An 18,473-nucleotide genomic window follows, 5' to 3' on the forward strand; every position below is an offset into this window, starting at 1 on the left:
ATTAACAGTGGAAAGCCTTTTCCCCTTGCCTTCACTTCCCCCACTTTAAATTCCTCTATTAAAATCTTTCCATTTGCCTCAGCAGTGGGATTAATACTGTCTTACACAAATAAACACACTCAATTTAATGTAAAGCTCAGGGTAGTAATTGGCCTCTGACATGCCTGTAAATAGTAGTTTCTGTCTATCCAGTAGTTAATTGTGTCTTTTCCAGGCATATTAAGTCCTTTTGTATAGCTTGGTAGGGGCATCTACATCCTGGACTAGAATGCAGAAAACCTCATCTTTATTGCTGCTTTGGATAAACCATCCATCCTCTTTGTGCTTCTGTTTTGCTGCCTGTAAAGTGAGGGTGATGCTGATCTCCTGTGTTTAGGCTCTGCCTGAAAATCTGCTGGCACAGGGTCTTATTACTGTGACTTTGCAATATGAGGCCAGTGCTCATCCTCCTCCAGGAACGTGCCCTAGTGCTCTGGACCAGCCCTGTCCCCTCTGAAGTTTAACCATGTTGCTCTTTGTAGGGGGAAAGGTGTGAACCTGGAAGCAATCTGGAGTTACCCTTTTATTTTCAGATAGACATTCTGCAATATTTATTACTATTATTTTTCCAGTTTTGAAGCAATTCTTGAATATTTCAAGTGGTTAGTCAATTTAATTTCAAAATTATAAAATTGCATTCATCTTTGGTATTAAATATTTACTCTTTGACTGAATTAAGTTTTTCAGGAAATGAAGGATTTAAACTCTGAGTTGTTCATTATTTTGTTTGTTTTGGTGTGACCTAATGTTTTTTTAACTGCCAGTGGTACACCATTGCTCACTTTGGCCTATTAGAGAAGAATGGAAAAGCTTTTAATCTATTCATTTTTTATTTGTATTTCAAGGTTTCTTTTTCTTTTATTTTGGTAAACTACAAAAAACTTCTGTTGATCTTGGTTCTAAAATCAAAGGCCAGCCGTCCTACTTAGGGGCAGTTGCTGGTGCTATGGAGACTCAGATCCAAGTCCTTTTTTAGTTGCAACCATCCTGGGTGACACCATGGTTCCTTGATTTGCATCATCCAACTTCAGTCTTCAGCATCAGGCACCCTGAGAAGTTTACGACCTTTTAGAGAAAGAGTCAGGGTGCTCATCTTAGAAACCTAAAGTGATATGGTGTAAATAGTTTCTGAGCCTTCTCGATGAGTTGCTCATTCTCTACTTGCTGTTGAAACAAGGAAGCACCTGCTGAAAAACCCCTCTGTTGCTTTGACAATAGAGTGGCAAGGACTGCATGGTTACCTTAGGTAGGGAATGGCCCAGCATCTTCAACCCTTTTATTGAAAGCAAAGTCATTGCTCAGCTGCTTTCCAATGTCTTGTTATTCTTTTGCTGTCTTGTTATGTTCCCTAGAAACAGCTAAAGTGACACTTTTATTATAAAGCAGCAGATTTCTGGTTTATCCATAAAATATGCACTAAAAAAGATGGTGGGTGAGTTTTGCGGCAGCACAAAGCTGACAGTGCGTTAGTTGGGGTGATGAGAGCTTTTACCTTCTTTCCCCTTTCCTCCTCTTCCTTCTCTGGTAAAGCCATACTTTGCATGCAGCTAAAAAAAATTTCTTAGAAAAATCAATGTGACCCACTTGATGGGCCCACTGGCACAGATTTTAGTGAAGAAGCTAATAAAGCATAAATGAGGCCTATGCATGCCCCACCTGTGTGTAGAAAAGGGAGTTTGGCTTGTGTGTCAAATCTGAACAGGATTTATGTTGGAGATATCTGCTGTATTTGAGTGTAGAAATAGAGAACTACATCAAAGGCCTCTGAAAAATAAAAAAGCACTTCCGCTATAATGTAAGCTCCGTTGAAAAGGAAGCAGATTAATTTTGGACAGCTTTCTGAATTAGTAATATCCTTTCTGGGTTGGTTTTGTTTTGTTTTGTTTTGTTTTGTTTTTTCCTTTCTGACTGCACCTAGGAGCTGGAGAGGCTTGAGCTTATATCCTGGTAAAAAGTAAATGTGTTTGGTATTTCATGCTATGCCATGTTGTTTGTGAAGTGTGTGTAAACATGCACCAGAGATGTGTTATGTTACTAAACGGTGCAGCATTTCACCCGCAGTATTAGATGTGAAGCACTAGCAGCACCTCTGGGTACGGTATAGCTGAGCAGCCCTTGGACTACACATCAGGCAGCCCAAATCAGAGCACGTGAGGATTAGAAGTTGAGAAGGGGAGAGGCAGCGAGTAATTTTACACTATGCCGAGTCAACGCAGGGTTTGGAAGTTAGTGTGCTGGCCTGCCGACTGGCCCGCAGCCCAGGGGCCTCCACTGGGCTGAGGCCTGCACCCCGGGCCCGGGGCTGTGCAGCCGGCCCTGAGCTGCCAGCCTTAGCCCTGGCCGTGGAAAGCTCAGGCCGCGGGTTGTGATTCTAAAGGAAGCTGAAATATTCAATGGAGGGCTGTTGTTAGGACATTCTTACAGCATTAAATTTGTGCCACTTATTGCTGTGATCTGGGCTAATGGCAGTGCTGTCGGTGCAACGTCGCCGGGGGCGGGCAAAAGTTGCTGTGGAAATCCCAGGGAGAAATTTCCTGCTTTTCCATCTCTAATCTTTCAGCTTCAGGTAACATTTGAGTTATCGGTATAATTAATGTGCAGGAAACGTAAGAGATTTAAAGAGAGTTTAATATCAATACTCAGAAGAGGTTGCAATTTGTTCTGTAGGAGAGTACCTGTTGGCTCTTCTGCGTGCAGGCTCACACGGTGGTAACTCAGTCTTCACTGGGGCTCACAAGGTACTGCTGCAGTACCAGCAAACAAATCTGGACAACGAAATTGCGCTTGACTTCTGTTTAAAGCATGCTAGTTGAATGTGTATGTTCTGTAAAACTTCAACGTAAAAGGTGGAGTGGAAACCCTGGTGTGAGAAAAGATAGCTGAGGATGCTAAGCAAACCAGTTTAAATTTATTTGTGCCCATATGGCTGCATTTTTATAGTATAGGTGGGTCTCCTAACACAACATAAGAGTGAACGAGTAGCTGTCTGGGTCAGACCATAAGTCTAGCTAGTCAAAACAGAATTATCTGACAGGGGCTGGAGTTGAGTCCTGGGGAGGAAAGGCTCATCCAAAAGCTTGAGTATCTCCAGAGGGTGAACAAGGCTGAAGAGCATATGATAGATGTTTTAAGTGGATAAGTAAGCTCTCTTGGGTGTAACTCATTCGGTGCATTTTTGATCTGGCCTTCAGAATGAGAGAAATCATACCTAGAGCTGCCTGTTTCTCCCCACTCCTTCTTGAAGGAGTTCGAGATCACTAGCTCAGTGTCAGGTGTCTATACCTGGTCAGAGGAATGTCACTTGTTATGTCCTTGGAAGACACCAACCATGGGTGCCTCATTTAGTATCTTCACACACGTAATTGGACATCTGTAATAAATTAAGAGATGATGCCAGACTTGACAAGGAATGATGCTGGTGTAACTGGTTTTGGCCAAGCAGACAGTGAAGGGAGGAGCCATTATTGTGGAAGCATTGTGGCTCAGCACACTTGAGGAATATGTTTTGGTTTGTTTTTTTTTTTGCCAGTTTTGTATCACACTTTGTGGGAGAAAATGCACATTCAGAAGTGCCATGGATCTTCAGTTTGGCTCACTACTCTGCAAAATGCATGTGATTGATGATGATGTTGCTGGTGGCTTTGGCTCAGTGTGCTGACAGACTTCTGTGTGTACAACCAGAAACTATAGACTGTGTATTACTTTGTGGTAGCTAAGAGGTGAAGTTTGTATGTTCTGTTAAGTACGTAGTTAGCCTAAAGAGAACCTGAGTGTTTCTATAAATTTGTGAAAGAGGATATATGTGAGCTATGGTGTATTTGTTTTATTCGTTTATGTTTACAAACATGTTTTGTTATTAAAGTTAAGATGTATTAAAGTTAAGATGTGATTGAGCAGCAGGGAGGAGGGCTGCCTTCTTATGTCCTCTTGACTGCTCAGCATAGTTGGAGATGTACAGCTGGGAAAGGATGCCGGACTGAAGAGTACAACAGGTAGGGAGTGAAAGGATGTGAGAAACAGGGCAAGGAGAGCCTGTCACCTGAACAGGTTTAAAAAAGTACAGGTGGTAGATATATAGCCAGTTCTCCATGGTGAGAAAGCTGGACTGGAGGCACAGCAGGATGAAAAAATAGATTATGAAGTCACTGCACAAATGCACTAGGTAGGCTGGGAGATTTCTTATGCAACTCTTACTTATTTTTATTTCACTTTCATAGAATCATAGAATCAGTGAGGTTGGAAGGGACCTTTAAGATCATCAAGTCCAACCATTAACCTACCCTGATAAAAACACCACCACTCCTAAACCATGTCCCTAAGCACCTCATCTGCCCTTTTCTTAAACACCTCCAGGGATGGTGAATCCACCACCTCTCTGGGCAGCTTATTCCAATGTTTAATAACCCTTTCAGTGAAAAAATGCTTCCTAACATCTAATCTAAACCTGCCCTGACATAACTTGAACCCATTTCCTCTTGTCCTATCACTTGTCGCCAGGGAGAAGAGGTCAGCTCCCATCTCTCTAAAACCTCCTTTCAGGTAGTTGTAGAGGGTGATAAGGTCTCCCCTCAGCCTCCTCTTCTCCAGGCTAAACAACCCCAGATCCCTCAGTCGTTCCTCCTAAGTCGTTCATGTTATATATTGGAAAGCTATTTGTTCTGGTTTGCATTGTAATGAAATCTAGATTTAGAGATTGAAAGCCCTTTCAGTGTTTTTGAGGTATTTGGGCAGGTCTCCATCAAAGCATGATCCAACTTTGAGCTCCTCCAAAACCTAGCAGACCTTTGCAACCTTGTGAAACTTTATAGAATAGTTCTATTTTTCATAGGTGAACTGTAGGTTTAGTTCATGGTGCCAGTGGGAGGCTGGGGTAGTCTCTGCCGATTGTGTGTCCGCCATATCATAAAAAGACTCAGAATTGGAGAATTTACTCCTTATTACTGAATAATTGAGTTGAACTGTTTCTGCTCATTTTCTCACAGATGCTACGAGTATAGTTCTGCTTAGTTTCTGGTTAGTAGCTAGATATTCTGTACTAATTAGCCATTCAAAGAGAGCCAGAGTAATCTAGGTGGGTTAAATGGTTTGGTTTTCTTTAGTTTTTTTTTGTGTTTGTGTTTTTTTTTTCCTCTAGGAGCATTAGATAGCATAAAAGGAGTTTGCCACGGATAGCCATTTTTTTCTTGCTAGAGTCAGTCTTGAAGCGAGAGCATTTCCAGAGAAGCAAGGTGGCAATGTTTGTGCTGAGGTCCCTCCAAAAGGATCTGTTGAGTGACTGCTGGCCACAGTTTTCTGTGTTCTGTTCTGTATCATCAGAGTCAAAATATGCTGATTTCCTTAAAGCCCAGCTCCTGGGGTCATGTAACTTCATAAGAGTTTGGGTTTTTTTCTGTGTGTTCCGAGTTTTCTTGGATAGCAGAGATGGGGAGAAGACAAAAAAACATTGAAGTTGTGGCCCAAGTTAACCTTGAACTCAAAAAATAAGCAGGGAGCACCTGCCGTAAAGAGGCACGGCTTTGTCATACCAATACTAGAAGAATCAAGTATGTAATTCTGAATTAGAAATGGTACAGACTCTATTCTTCAAGTACAGGGGATTATTTTCTTGTTGCACTGGCTGAAGATCAGTTTTCCAAGCTGCTTCTTTTAAGATTTCTCAGTTGTGTTTAATACCACAGATTATGTGGCCTTGCAGTCTGTAGGCTGAACAGGACTCTCGTCTTTCTCACAGGGAGGATTTGGGGAAAATGTCATCTCAGATAACAAAAGCAGCCACACATTGCTTCTCTTTCTGTCTCCATCTCACTGCATTCTCACAAATAAAATATACAAGTGCTTGTGTGTATGATAGAATAAAGTATAGGAAAATGTCTGCTATTTCTTCAGCAGGTCCCTGGTTAAATAGCGTTCCAGAGTAACACTTGGTTAAACTGCAAAATTGAAAGAACAACTGAAATATTTAGTATGACTTGCTATTTTCTGGTTCAAGTAGTTCTTAATAATCCGCTTCCTATAACTCATGACATTTCTTGGGTATATCATTTGGTTTCTTTTTTTTTTTTTTTTTTTTTTTAAAAAAAGGGCAGTAGATCTTTGATTATACTTTTTTGGTGTTATTGCCTTGGTTTCATTTCTGTTGCTGTTAGAGATTTTGGAGATTAAACTGAAAATAGCAACCATTTGTGGAAGAGCAATGGAAAGTTATAAAAATGTTAAATAATTATTAATGGTACTGTATGTATGATATTAAAAATGCTTTTGTAGATCTTCCATGTGAATTAATGCTATTGCATTCATGCTTTCCTACACAAATGAATATTTTTCTAAATAAATAAGGTATTTTATTCATATCAACTGTGCAAACTTCAGCTTGTCTGATGGGACCTCTGTAATCTTGCTTTATATAGAAACAATAAAGATTGTTCCTAACTAATAACAAATATGGAAATACATTTATTTCCCTTTCACAATGGGATTATCCATTTCTCAATCTATTTTTCTTTCATCCTAGCCACATATCTTTGGAGTCCTATATCTCCAGTAATATTACTTGTTCATGATGAGGACTGAAATGTAATTTGTGATTAACAGTTCTCATTTTGTTGGGATTTTATGTCTTTGTAAAGAAATCTTTTCAAATTGTTGGTGAATGACATGGTTTGACAGTGAGGATTCATGTTAAAGCATAAGGATTAAATAATAATATATAAAAATACATAATGTTCAACTAAGGAAAATTTTGACTTTTCCACTTCTTTGAAGGTTGGAAGTCAGTTTACTGATCCATGTTTTTCATAGTAAATGCTTTCTTTCGGGTATAAAGAAAGCAAGCAATCCCCGTGTTTTGTACATCATTAAACACTAAATTAAAATGTAATTAATTTATCAACTTCCTTGGTACTTCTTTATTTCCTTTTGAGTGATTTTTTTTTTTAAAGTATCAAACAGGTTTATTTGTCTTTATTCACAGCTTAATGCTTTTATTGTTTTATTTATCAGGAGTTTAAATTTGTGCACTAAATTGCTAGCACTAAGGAAAAGAACAAGAAGTCATGTTTCTGTTGGCTGATTTATGTGCTTAAATCTGCACAAATCTCAGCTCAGTCTACTCAACCCCGCTATTGTGGAAATAACAATTTGTGATTTTTTTTAAATTCAGCACCTAAAACCAGGAAAGCCTTATATGTTGTTCAGCTATCAAAGAAAACTGTCTTTGCTCTGCAATGAGTCTGTGACATAACATATGAGAACAAGTCTTATGAGGAACGACTGAGGAAACTGGGGTGGTTTAGCCTGGAGAAAAGGAGGCTCAGGGGAGACCTTATCACTGTCTACAACTACCTGAAGAGGTTGTAGAGAGGTGGGGGTTGGTCTCTTCTCCCAAGTAACAGGCAATAGGACAAGAGAAAATGGCCTCAAGTTGCACCAGGGGAGGTTTAGATTGGATATAAGGAAAAATTTCTTCACCGAAAGGGTTATCAAGCATTGGAACAGGCTGCCCAGGGAAGTGGTGGAGTCATCATCCCTGGACGTATTTAAGACATGTAGATGTGGTGCTTGGGGACATGGTTTCATGGTGGACTTGGCAGTGGTAGGTTTACGGTTGGACTTGATGGTCTTAAAGGTCTTTTCCAACCTAAATGATTCTATGGTTTTATAGAATATATATTGCAATTCCTAGTTATCACTTCATAACTAGGTAAAATCTCCTTTTGTCCCAGTTCATTGGCAGTGCAATTTTTGTGTTTGCCTCCACTTTTGAGTCTAGGTGGTAGATGAAAATGTAAAATTTCTTGAAAGTAACACGAATGTCTTCTTTCAATATTTTGTGCCATTGGCAAGAAAGTAAAAGTAAATATAATACACTATGTTCTTGAGATGCACATTTCAGAAGTGATGCTGTTGCGTATCTAAGCAGAGGGAATATACTACCTCATTTTGTGGGCTTTTATGTATTCTGGTAAGAATTATATGAAGTTAATAACAACTTAAGGACCCTTGCCACTTGGTATTATGGAAACTTCCTGTATGCAACAATAGAAAATGGAGTGAGGTTTAGGATTTTATACTTAGCATTGCAAATTATCCTGCTATCCTCTCTCCATTGAGCATTACTATGATAGTTTCAAATATTTTTAAATAGATTGTTTAGGTACTTTCCAAATTTAATTCTACATCAGTTTGTGAAAGAATAGAAGCCTACTTCAAATATTCCATTGCTTTGCAATGCAGCATGCAAGGAGACAAATAGTCAAGACTGTAAAAATAAAAGTAATGTTTAAACATTTAGTTCTAAAAATATGAATTATCTGGGAAAGGGAGAATCAAATTCATTCTTTGGTTAGTTAGGTGTTATGTGAAATACATTGTTACATTTGGAAAGGTCATCTATGCACATCCTATTGTGCTTTCAACGTTCAGTGACATCTTCAGAGAAATCTCATTCGTAAAACCCATTTATTTACTGATTCAAAGGGCAATGCATTAGTCAATTTTTATACATAAGTTAAATGGTAATAGAATCTGTCACATTGTGGTGCCTTTGTATTTTTGGAATGTGACTAAAATAAAGTTTGGTCTTTCGTAGGGCCTTTTTATGGGAAGCTAACAAAGTGGAGATTATTGCAAAACTGAGGACACAGAAATTACTTACCTCTGGGATCTATTGCTTAATGTTTTTGTTTCCAACAGAAATGTTAAGCAGTATTTTGTATGATGTTAATGTTTTACTGTCAGAATTCAGAGCCAAGAAAATACCAGGTAAAACTAAGAGGTTCAGGTATAGGAAGGAGTCCTAAAAAAAATACTAGAAAATTATTTTATCTAAGTCAATAAGATTCATAAGACAAGATATTTTTTAGGCCTATGTAAAATTAAAAGAACAGATAAAAATTGTAATAGCAAGACTGCGGTAACATGGAACTTTAGACAATAGAATTTTTAGCATTTTGAAGTAAACTTTGAGAAAGTGAACATAGTTGCAAAGATGATTTTTTGTGTCAGTGGAAGATGATGCTTGCCAGACAGAAGTTAAATGTGTTAAACTGTGACTAGTGCTATCTAAGTAAGCCTGGAAGTAGAGGTCAGCTTCTTCTCAATATTCCTGTCAGCTATTCTCAATATTCCAATCAGCTATTTTAGATATTGAGAAATTAGAGTTCATTGAATTTTAGTGTATTAGAAGGAACATGGGTCAACAGGGGAAGGCAGTATTTAGGGACAAATCTCCCAACAAATACATGTGTTGCAAGATCATACACATTGGAGATGTACAGTATAGTCTAGTAGGAAGAGAAATGCAAATTATTAAATGAAGTTACTGAAATTAAATTACCATACCCATGTAAAAATGTGATTTTGGAACAAAGTGTTTACTTAACAACCTAAATCTCTTCCCTTTCTAACAAATACCCTCCAAAAATAATATGGCTAGTAAAGGAGATTGTTAACAACTATTCTGTAGACAAGTCTATTAAATGCAATCATCTTGTGAATCTGAACAGATATAAATTATCCTAGACAGAAGCCAAGTTGCTGTAATTTTATTGGTGATCAAATTTGTTCAAGTAAAACCACGTAGCAAGAAGCAAATCTCATGTAGTTTGAAATGTGTTGTAAGACCTAGAAACAGAACATCAGTGCATGCAAATGGAAGGGAGCACATTTTGCAGTTAACATAAAAACATTTGCAATACAAAAGCAAGGATGCCAGTACAAGGGGTACGATGCTGTGCTTTCAAGAAAAGCAACCGTTTTGCAGAACTCTGACCCGCTTTCATAGTTTACCAAGAAATTTCATCAACTCTGTGGAAGTGCCGATGACAATGACAGCGCAGGAACGTAGGAGGACTCTCTGTCTCTCCTCAATGTGCTCTCAAAGCAACGTTCTGCGGGAGACGAGCTTGTGATGTGAGGCATGAATGGACAAAAAGAAGTGTTAAAAATAAACACCGAAGTTGAGTGCCCTGTAATCATTTTGAGGACAGAAAAATAAGCGAGCACAGAGAAATGGGCTCACAAAGCCACCGTGCTTCAGAATAAGTACTATTATTACTTATGGGAACAGGGAATAATGGAAGCTATTGCTTTTCTGAGTTCACATTATATCCTTTTCCCCTTTGTCCTGAATAGAGCAAAACTTTCTTTTAAAAATATTTTTATTTCAAGTTTTTAATCAAACTTTAGTTTTCTGGTGTGTATTATGAGATATTGAAAACATTATTATTAAAATCAGAGAGTGCTAGCATACAAATGTCCTATTTTATCATTTCCTATTAGCAGTGAGAGAAAATAAAAACAACAGGATCAGAAACTTTGAAACACTGAGACATCAGGTGACAGGACAGTCAAATAATAAAGAATTTAGAAGTGTATAAAGCTTTTCAATGCAAGAGCTGTATCATAAGAACAGCTGAAGCGTTTAATAATGAAGGAACATTACGGTTTTAGATGCCTTTCTAGGATTTTATCACCTTTAAGTGCAGTACAAAATTCTGCATTTTGAATTCCCCGTTGGCTATGTACTCGCTTTAGGAAGCTTGCTTTTGTGGTTGTGTAACATGCATATCAGAGGATCCTGCACTTTTATGTGCTGGAATGACAATGCAAAACTTGTCAAAAACAAGGCAAAAGGAGTGTAATGTGATCACGTGTACTGGCTGTACCTGTTAAAGTATACTGTTGCAATTAAACATAAACAGTATGCTTGAGAAGAAGACAACTTTTGAAAACTGGGCAAAGCATTACAGCAGGAACTGAAATACTTGAGAATCCAAAAAGGAAATGTAATTTTATATGGGATTTTGTCCCTCTTTCTGGAGCTGAATTGCCTAGTGGAAAGTGTTTCTAAAATACTGAGTAGTACTGACACATGTTTTAAAGTTTTGAATGGTATCCAGACATTAATCTGAAGCATCAATGGGTTTCTGTGCGAAAGTCATCTGCCTTGAGCTGTGGTCTAGTGGATGAATTCTAATCCAGTGTGCCATGGGTGGTTAATTATTATACAAAGTAGAGTGGCTTCAGCAGGAGACACTGCATAAATCCCGGTCCAAAACTCCACACAACACTATTGTCAGGGTACCTTTGTGTAAGAAGTCAGGAAAAGCAGCCTTTTACACTTTCCAGGCCTTGCAAACAAACAGAGATGGGTCTGGAGTGGGTGAGATACCCTGTGCTTTGGGTGGGTGGTTTGCTTCCCAACTTCACGAGAAATCTGCGGGCTGCAGCTTTTGGGAAGTTTGGGGTTTTTTTTTGTTTTTTTTTTTTTTGTTTTTTTTTTTTTTAAATCCTAATACAGATCATAAGTGTTGTTGCTATTTCGAATAAAGTTTAATAGATGAGGGAGAAGATGCCTAACAAATACTGATCCTAACATCAGCGAGCAAGAAATGACAGTCAAGTCTTGGTGACTACTGGAGGACCAGAAATCTTAAAAAAAAGATGCCTGATTTATTCTGTACCGGCATGAGTGGTATTTTTAGTACTGAAATAACCAAAAGTAAAAACTGCAGGAGCAAAATGCGAAGAATAAAGGGCAAGTAAAACGTGAAGGACCTGGAGCTACCGATTGTTAACATCAGTTTGATGCTATGCTATCTGAGCAGAACGTTCCTCTAAATACCAGCTTTCATTTGACTCACTGAGCAGCTCGTTTTGTGACAGACTGGTAATTGACTGAATAGTGCAGTTTATTCTCCATAAGAATGTGAGTTGGTGTGAGACTAACCCACCATTAAGCATTTGCCTGCCAGCTCAAAGAGTCTTTTATTTAGTACCTTTACTCAAAAGAGGGAGTAAGTAAATAACAACAGGCAAAAAAAGCCCTTCTATGGTAAAAACTAACAAAACTCCAGTGGATGCTAAGGGATTCATTTTTCATGGCATTGAAATACAAGGGGCATATTCACCATTGTTCTTTTAGCATTGTAAATTCATCTATGTCTGAACAGAAAAGTAAAAGCCTTAACACACCTATTTAATGACTTTGTCTCCTAGTTTATTTTAAACCTATAAGAATTCTAAAGAGATCTGTCCTGGCAGCCTGTGGAAGTAGGGAAGGAGATGCTAAAACCATTCTGTTTGTGAATGGAAAGTATTCTTAATTCAAAACATAAAATGTCATAATCGTTCTGAAGCAAGAGCTGCACTCAGCCTATCACGAGTTAATGCCAAAGCTGTTTTTGAAGCCACTGTTCGAGGGAGAAGAGAAGACATCTTAATTAAACTCTGCCTTTGTTGAGGACATCAGAAAAGCTACTGACAGAGTGTGCATGCTAACTGCAATCATGCATCCTGCCGATGCCAGTGACAAGGGAAAAAAAGCAATAAAAGCGAGCTGCAAGTGGCTGCTGTCACGCAGGTTGCTGTGGAAGAGAGGCTTGAGAAGCTGTTGCTTTGTCCATTCAGTACAACGTCTTTGAATTTTTAGCGACAACCTCTAATAACTACAAGTCAGAAAAATTCTTTCCATGGTGGGGCATTGCGGACTTGTCACGCTGAACTGTTCAACATCAGAAGTCAAGGTGCAAAATAAGATCAATAAAAATCATTAGGAGATGTTGAACTGTCCTTTGATTTTGATCCATGGTGAAGTTTGCTGGTTTGGGATTTCTTTTTCCTTTGAATTCAAGGTGTTTAAAATTAAATAGAAACTGTATTTTTCACATGATTACTTAGCTGTGATGGCTAGGACTTTAAGAGAACTAGTAGCAAAAAATCTATAATAAAATCATGACAGCTGGGAACTCCGGTGAGGTCGTCTACTCTCATCCTGTTCGTTTGTGTTTTATTATTTTGCTGTATTCGCTTGCCATTCCCTTTCTCTTTCATGTGAGAAGAAAAAGGCACACGTGGGATGTAAAGGGCAAAGGTAATTGCTGGTCCATCTACCTGTATCACTGTGGTGGGAGTTAAAAAACATAACATACCCAGGGGCACCTGTGGACAGGCAGCATCAGTTTTCTGCTGGTGTTTCTGGGCATTGCTGGTGGCTCCTGATTTCTAGCAGATGGTAAAAAAAAAAAAAAGAAAAAAAAAAAAGGTGTGGTCAAGAAGGATTTGAGAAAAGTAATTTGCAAAGCATTTGAAGCTGAGATTGTTCCTATAATGTTATTAAGTGACAAAGGGTAGATAAAATACTATGGAAATACAGGGACTAGTGGATTTCTCTTCTCTGCTTGCTGCTCGGGTGTCTCAAAAGGGACCTGAAAGAGTCAGTTATTTTACTGCAAGCAGAAGAGAGAAATTCCTTGCCTGACAGGGTTGTCTGCTTCATCTTGGAGGTATTTACCTTGAGGCTGCATGGAGTAGTCTTTTTGACTGTTGTTTATTATGACTTGCATTGAGATTAATGAGTCATTTCATACAACTCCATCAGTAAATCTGGCTTGCTTTTCGGCTAAGATCAAAGAAATACCATGAATTGTTGTCCAGTTCCCCTGTTTTTTTGAGCACTGTTTAGTTAAAACATGTAGTTGTTATTTACTTTGATTTGTAGATCCAAAGTGCTGTGATATATATTAACTAAATATTACGATCAAGAACTAGTAAAAAATGCATGATTACATTACTTGTCAGGAATAAAACTTTTAATCTTGCTAAGGACAGGTAGGATTTTAAGATAGATGTTTTTAGGAGGGTGAGTAAAAAGGGTTCTAATAATCAACAGGAAAAAAGTAAAAAGAAGGTTGCAGTTGCTACATTTCATGGCAATAAAAAGACTTTTTTTTCCCATTTATTAGTCTACCGAGAACTACTTTGCACAATTAAAATATTAATTAGTAGGACATTATTAGTAGTAAATTCCAGTTTTTAATGAAACATTCAAGTGAAAGAGCCATGTTTTGGGACAGTTTTGTTCAGTTCTCTGACAAATGAAACCACTGAACCTGCATACAAGTGAGATAAAACACATGACTAGGATCCTCTGGTCTCATGCTATATTAGTTATTAGTTGTGTTTGGACTTGAGTGAACAAATAAATGGGGTATTCGTACCCTGTTTCATCACACATAGCCTGAAACGCTAGCTGAAATGCATAGCTATCCACCAAATTATTTTCATTCAGATGTAATTTTGGATCGCTGGTAAAGCAGAGTTAATTTTAAATAATGCTTTTGGTGAAAACATAGACAAATGATTGTGCAATTTCTTGTTAGAAACTAGGTTTTATTTACGAATTTAAAAAAAATGAGTAGAATGAGTATAAAGAACAACTTTGAAAGCCACTTCTAAATTTTGCATTTTTCTCTTGAATCCGTAGGTGTAAACAGCTGATGATAGTGAGTTGACAGTACTTTGCCTTCCTGTGAGATACTTCTTTGAGCTAGAAGCTATGATAAAGAATCATTTATTCATGATTCTTTGGGTGTAGAAAATGTTTTTCAAAATACTAATATTTTTCCTGTAAATACTTTTTAAAGGTCTAGTTTTAATAGTTTTGTTTTAATATTTTTCTTTAGGCTTTTAAGAAGCCATTTTAATATGTGTAAAGCAAGTATGTTTAAAATCGTCAGTTTGGAAGTGCACATTGAAAGCATGCATTGATAGGAGTAGTGTTTGTATAAGAGGAGCTCACTTTTCACTTTTAAATTATGAAAATACTTTTGAGTTGCCTGATAAAGTCGATTGAGACAGTACATTCAAAGAAAATACAGTTTATTGTTTATAAATATAAAAAATATTTGTTTCTGAATATTTTTATATAAAGATTGTGAAACTTTTGCTAACGTAAAAATTCACGGAAAGCAAAATTTGCAGTTAAAGGCAAAAAAAAGTTGCAATGTGCTTACATGTTGATCATCAAATGTTTATATTATTTATTTCCATGCCTCAAATGTTTTACAGTATTAATATATATAGTAACATTTTCTATCATATTTACAGTTTAATCTTACATTTTTCATTTAGATGGGTTTATTGTTTAATCTGACTTCATTTGCATATTTTAGAAAAACTTACCATTTTCATAATCATTTCATGGAACAGAGCCTCTATAGAAAACTTCAGAGCATTCCACTCAGAGGCAGTTTTGTTTAGTGTTTATTTTCACCTCCCCTTAGGACACTGTAAGTAACCCAGCATGATTGATTGTGAGAGCAATTATGCACAAATTCAAGGAGGATTTTATATTCTGGCCACAGGGTTGCATGGAAATAATTTCTGTCTGGTTTAGAAGTTCACCTGTTCATTTTATTACACATCTGTCTCAAAGCCTTTATGATTTTAGTTCACTATTGCAGAGCTAAGCATGATATGATATCGATGCTTTTAATGCCACGTCCCCACAAGTTGATGTACTGGCTGCCTGGAGTTGGGCCTAATAGTTTATATTAAACAATGTTAAAACCAATATCACACAGAGGTAGCACTGTTGATTTTTTTTAAGATGTGATGTCCTCTTCCTCAGCACTGAACCATTTCTGCAGCAGCTTAATTTTTGATTTGGTAAGGCACCATCCTTGAGATGAATCATAAGGTTGTGGCCCCTGCCCAATTCATGGCAATTTTCATAAATGCAGAGTATTAAACAGGGTAGCTTAACTGTTCAGCTACCTGAATTTCACATGTATTTTTAGCTTACTAAGGGTTTTTTCAGTTTTTTTTTTCTCTGTTGAAGGAGGGTTATGTCTTGCCCTGACTGTGGGTGTTATTCCCTGTGGGGTGGGAGAGGGCAGGTGAATTATATCTGCTTCTGGATTGGTAAAATATTTTGGGAACTCTTCAGATGGGACTGTTACAAAATATTATAGCAGATAAGAGTGAAAGGAGACATCTTTTTGTGCAAGTGTCCTTAAAACTTGTGTGAAGTATAGTAAGTTACTGACATATATGAAACGAGTAGGCTTTTTTAATGTTTTGCTAGTTTTTGTAAGGCTCTATTGCTGACATCTAAAATTTTTTGCAGGGCCTAATCTAGTTTAAGTCTTTTGACTATGGGTGTTTGGGGTATTCTTTTTTTTTCTGTGTTTTATTTCTGTTAATTATAATGAAGGATGTTGGAGGCAGAGAACAGGACATGCAACTGGCCTAATAATACTCTGCGGCGAGATTTTTCTCCATCTCCATCAGGACCCATCCCGTTGTAGTACTTACTTTTAAGATGGCAATGCTGCTTCACCAAGCTTCCTCCTACAGTGAGAGAAGTAGGGATAACTCTTGGAAAAAGTTTTGAGGCTAGTGACAAAATATGTTTGTCTTTCAGATCCCCAGCTCAAGGGTATAGTGACCAGGTTATATTGCAGGCAAGGCTACTACTTGCAAATGCACCCCGATGGAAGTCTCGATGGAACCAAGGATGACAGCAGTAATTCTAGTAAGTGACTGCCCCAGGGGAATGTCTTAATCACACACGCAGATTGCATCGCTCGAGTGTGTACGCGCAGACACGGTGTTAATGCCTTTGGAGGGTTTCTGAATGTGTTTTGTTGAAAGGAGGAGGGTTCTGTCCCTTCAAAGCCTAATGACCGCCAGCACCGTTCGTGCAGGACTTTGGCCTAAATATATTCCCTCTGAAGGGGAAGGTGTGAGTGCGGATGAACCTCCGGGGTGAAGTATTTAGGCCAAAGGCTGTCTTCTGGTAATTTTATAAAAATGGTAAAATTATATTAAAAATATGTTTTATAAAAGCTATATATTGAACATAAATATATTTTCTTCAAATAAATAACAAACCAACCAAAAAAAACCAAACCCAAAACCCCAAAAAATCTTTGAAAAATCTAATCATGCGGCCCTGATTCAGCAAAGCAGATAAGTGTATATCTAACCGTCAAAGTCCTGCTTAAAACTCATGCTGAAGTACCTTGCTGAGTTGGTGCTAAAGATCCTACAGTCCCTATACCAGCAAGAATTCCACTGATTTTAAGAGAATTGCTGCCTGTGTAGGGACTGTGACTGTATCAGCTTTCAAAAATATTCCAAACAAAAGTGGTCTTGAAAGGCTGTGTGGGTCTCTGCTTTGGTACTCTTTTCCTATGATACTGCTACATATTTTCATTCACTGAGCATATGTACATTTGATAACTTCAGCTGAAATGATAATTAAGCAAACCCATTCTTGCGCTAGAAACAGTTGATTTTTAATTTTCTGATTAGCAGAGAACATTTGTATTTTGTTTATTTTAATGATAATAGCATATTTAAGTAACATTTCTTTGTGATCTTGAGGTCTATTTTAAGAATTTTTAATACAAAATATTTATCTTCTTATTATGCGTGTATAAATAAGCCTTTAGTTTCCTCAAAAATGTTGGAATTAGGCTATAGACATTAAGGGATTTGAGGTTTCTGCTTTACTTTGGTTAGGAGCCTATTTTATCTGTTAATGCACGGCTGTCATTTTTAACACATCTCATCAACAGAGAGCATGATCATCTTTTATTGTTCTATTTTTTTTGTTAGAATTGAGAAAAATAACTGATTAATCTATTTTGATGTGTGTTTCTCTGCTTGTTTTCCAACTGTTCCCCCCACCCCCCCCAACCCCGTTCCTTGTTTCTTTTCTTCCCTCAGTGTGTCCATCTCTCATACCCACTTCTGTACTGGACCAGATACTAAGACCTTGTACAGACAAGATCATTATTGCTTTTTACAGAAGCTTTGCCTGTATGATGTCCAAGAAATGTGTCTTAGAGTGGGAGCGTGTATCTCTCTCTCCCTGTCCTTATCTCTCTGCCCATCTTTCTCTTATTTTCAGCTTCAGTGAGGAGGTGTGTATGACTGCAACAATTTTGGAAAGTTTTATGTTATTTCTGTTTGTGTTTTTTTTTCATTCTGAGAACTCTGTGGATTTTGAATCTTTGCAAAGCTAGACCATAGTGCCTTACTTTCCTCTTTTCGCTGCTGTCAGCTTTACAAATCTTCCTTTTTTTTTGCTTATTATGTCATTTTCCCTGCCTCTCGCCTCTTCCCTGCCTTTCTGGATCTCCATCTGTCTGCCCATCTCTCTTATTCTTCTCAGTGGTTCCCAAATCCAGAATGAATGTTCTATATTATAGGTATTCTGAAACATAGGACTTCTCCAAACCCAACCAAATACCATATAGAAGTATTGCAGATTTGGGATAAGTACTGTTATTTTGTATATTGTATTTTACTTCCGTATAACTTTAAGCTAAAACAAGCTTTTTCCATGAATTGATTTTTTTTTCTCTCTTTAACTGGTGTGATTCACTATTTATTTCTTACTAGTCCAATTTTACAATATTGTTTAGTAAAGACAGGTTAGACCACAAGGATGTAAAATTAAAGTTTGCCATGAAAGCATACAATCTCCACCTTATTTTTTTCTAGTATGTATGTTATACATTGAGAGTTGAGAAGATTGATCCATTTGATATATTAATGTGTATATGAATATGTGTCTGTTTCTTTTGTGCTGTCAGTCTTTCTTCTCAGTTCTTTCCCCCTTCCACCGTTTCCTTCCATTTCCT

At 37.5% G+C, this 18,473-nt stretch overlaps 1 protein-coding gene across 3 annotated transcripts in view; it reads left to right on the top strand.

The window, feature by feature from the left end:
* The window catches only part of FGF14 (fibroblast growth factor 14), a gene marked incomplete at both ends in the record, with an annotated part of 429,146 nt that overhangs the window by 301,972 nt on the left and 108,701 nt on the right, over positions 1–18,473 (top strand). For 2 of the 3 annotated variants that reach the window (XM_082498701.1, XM_082498702.1), the window contains one exon: positions 16,244–16,354. The exons of the other annotated variant lie outside the window; for it this stretch is intronic. In XM_082498701.1, the coding sequence (XP_082354827.1) occupies positions 16,244–16,354 (111 nt within the window). The remainder of the gene's footprint in view (positions 1–16,243; positions 16,355–18,473) is intronic. 3 annotated transcript variants of the gene reach the window in all.

The sequence above is a fragment of the Vanellus vanellus genome (assembly GCF_965231255.1).
Source record: "Vanellus vanellus genome assembly, chromosome: 1".
Taxonomy (NCBI): Eukaryota; Metazoa; Chordata; class Aves; order Charadriiformes; family Charadriidae; genus Vanellus; species Vanellus vanellus.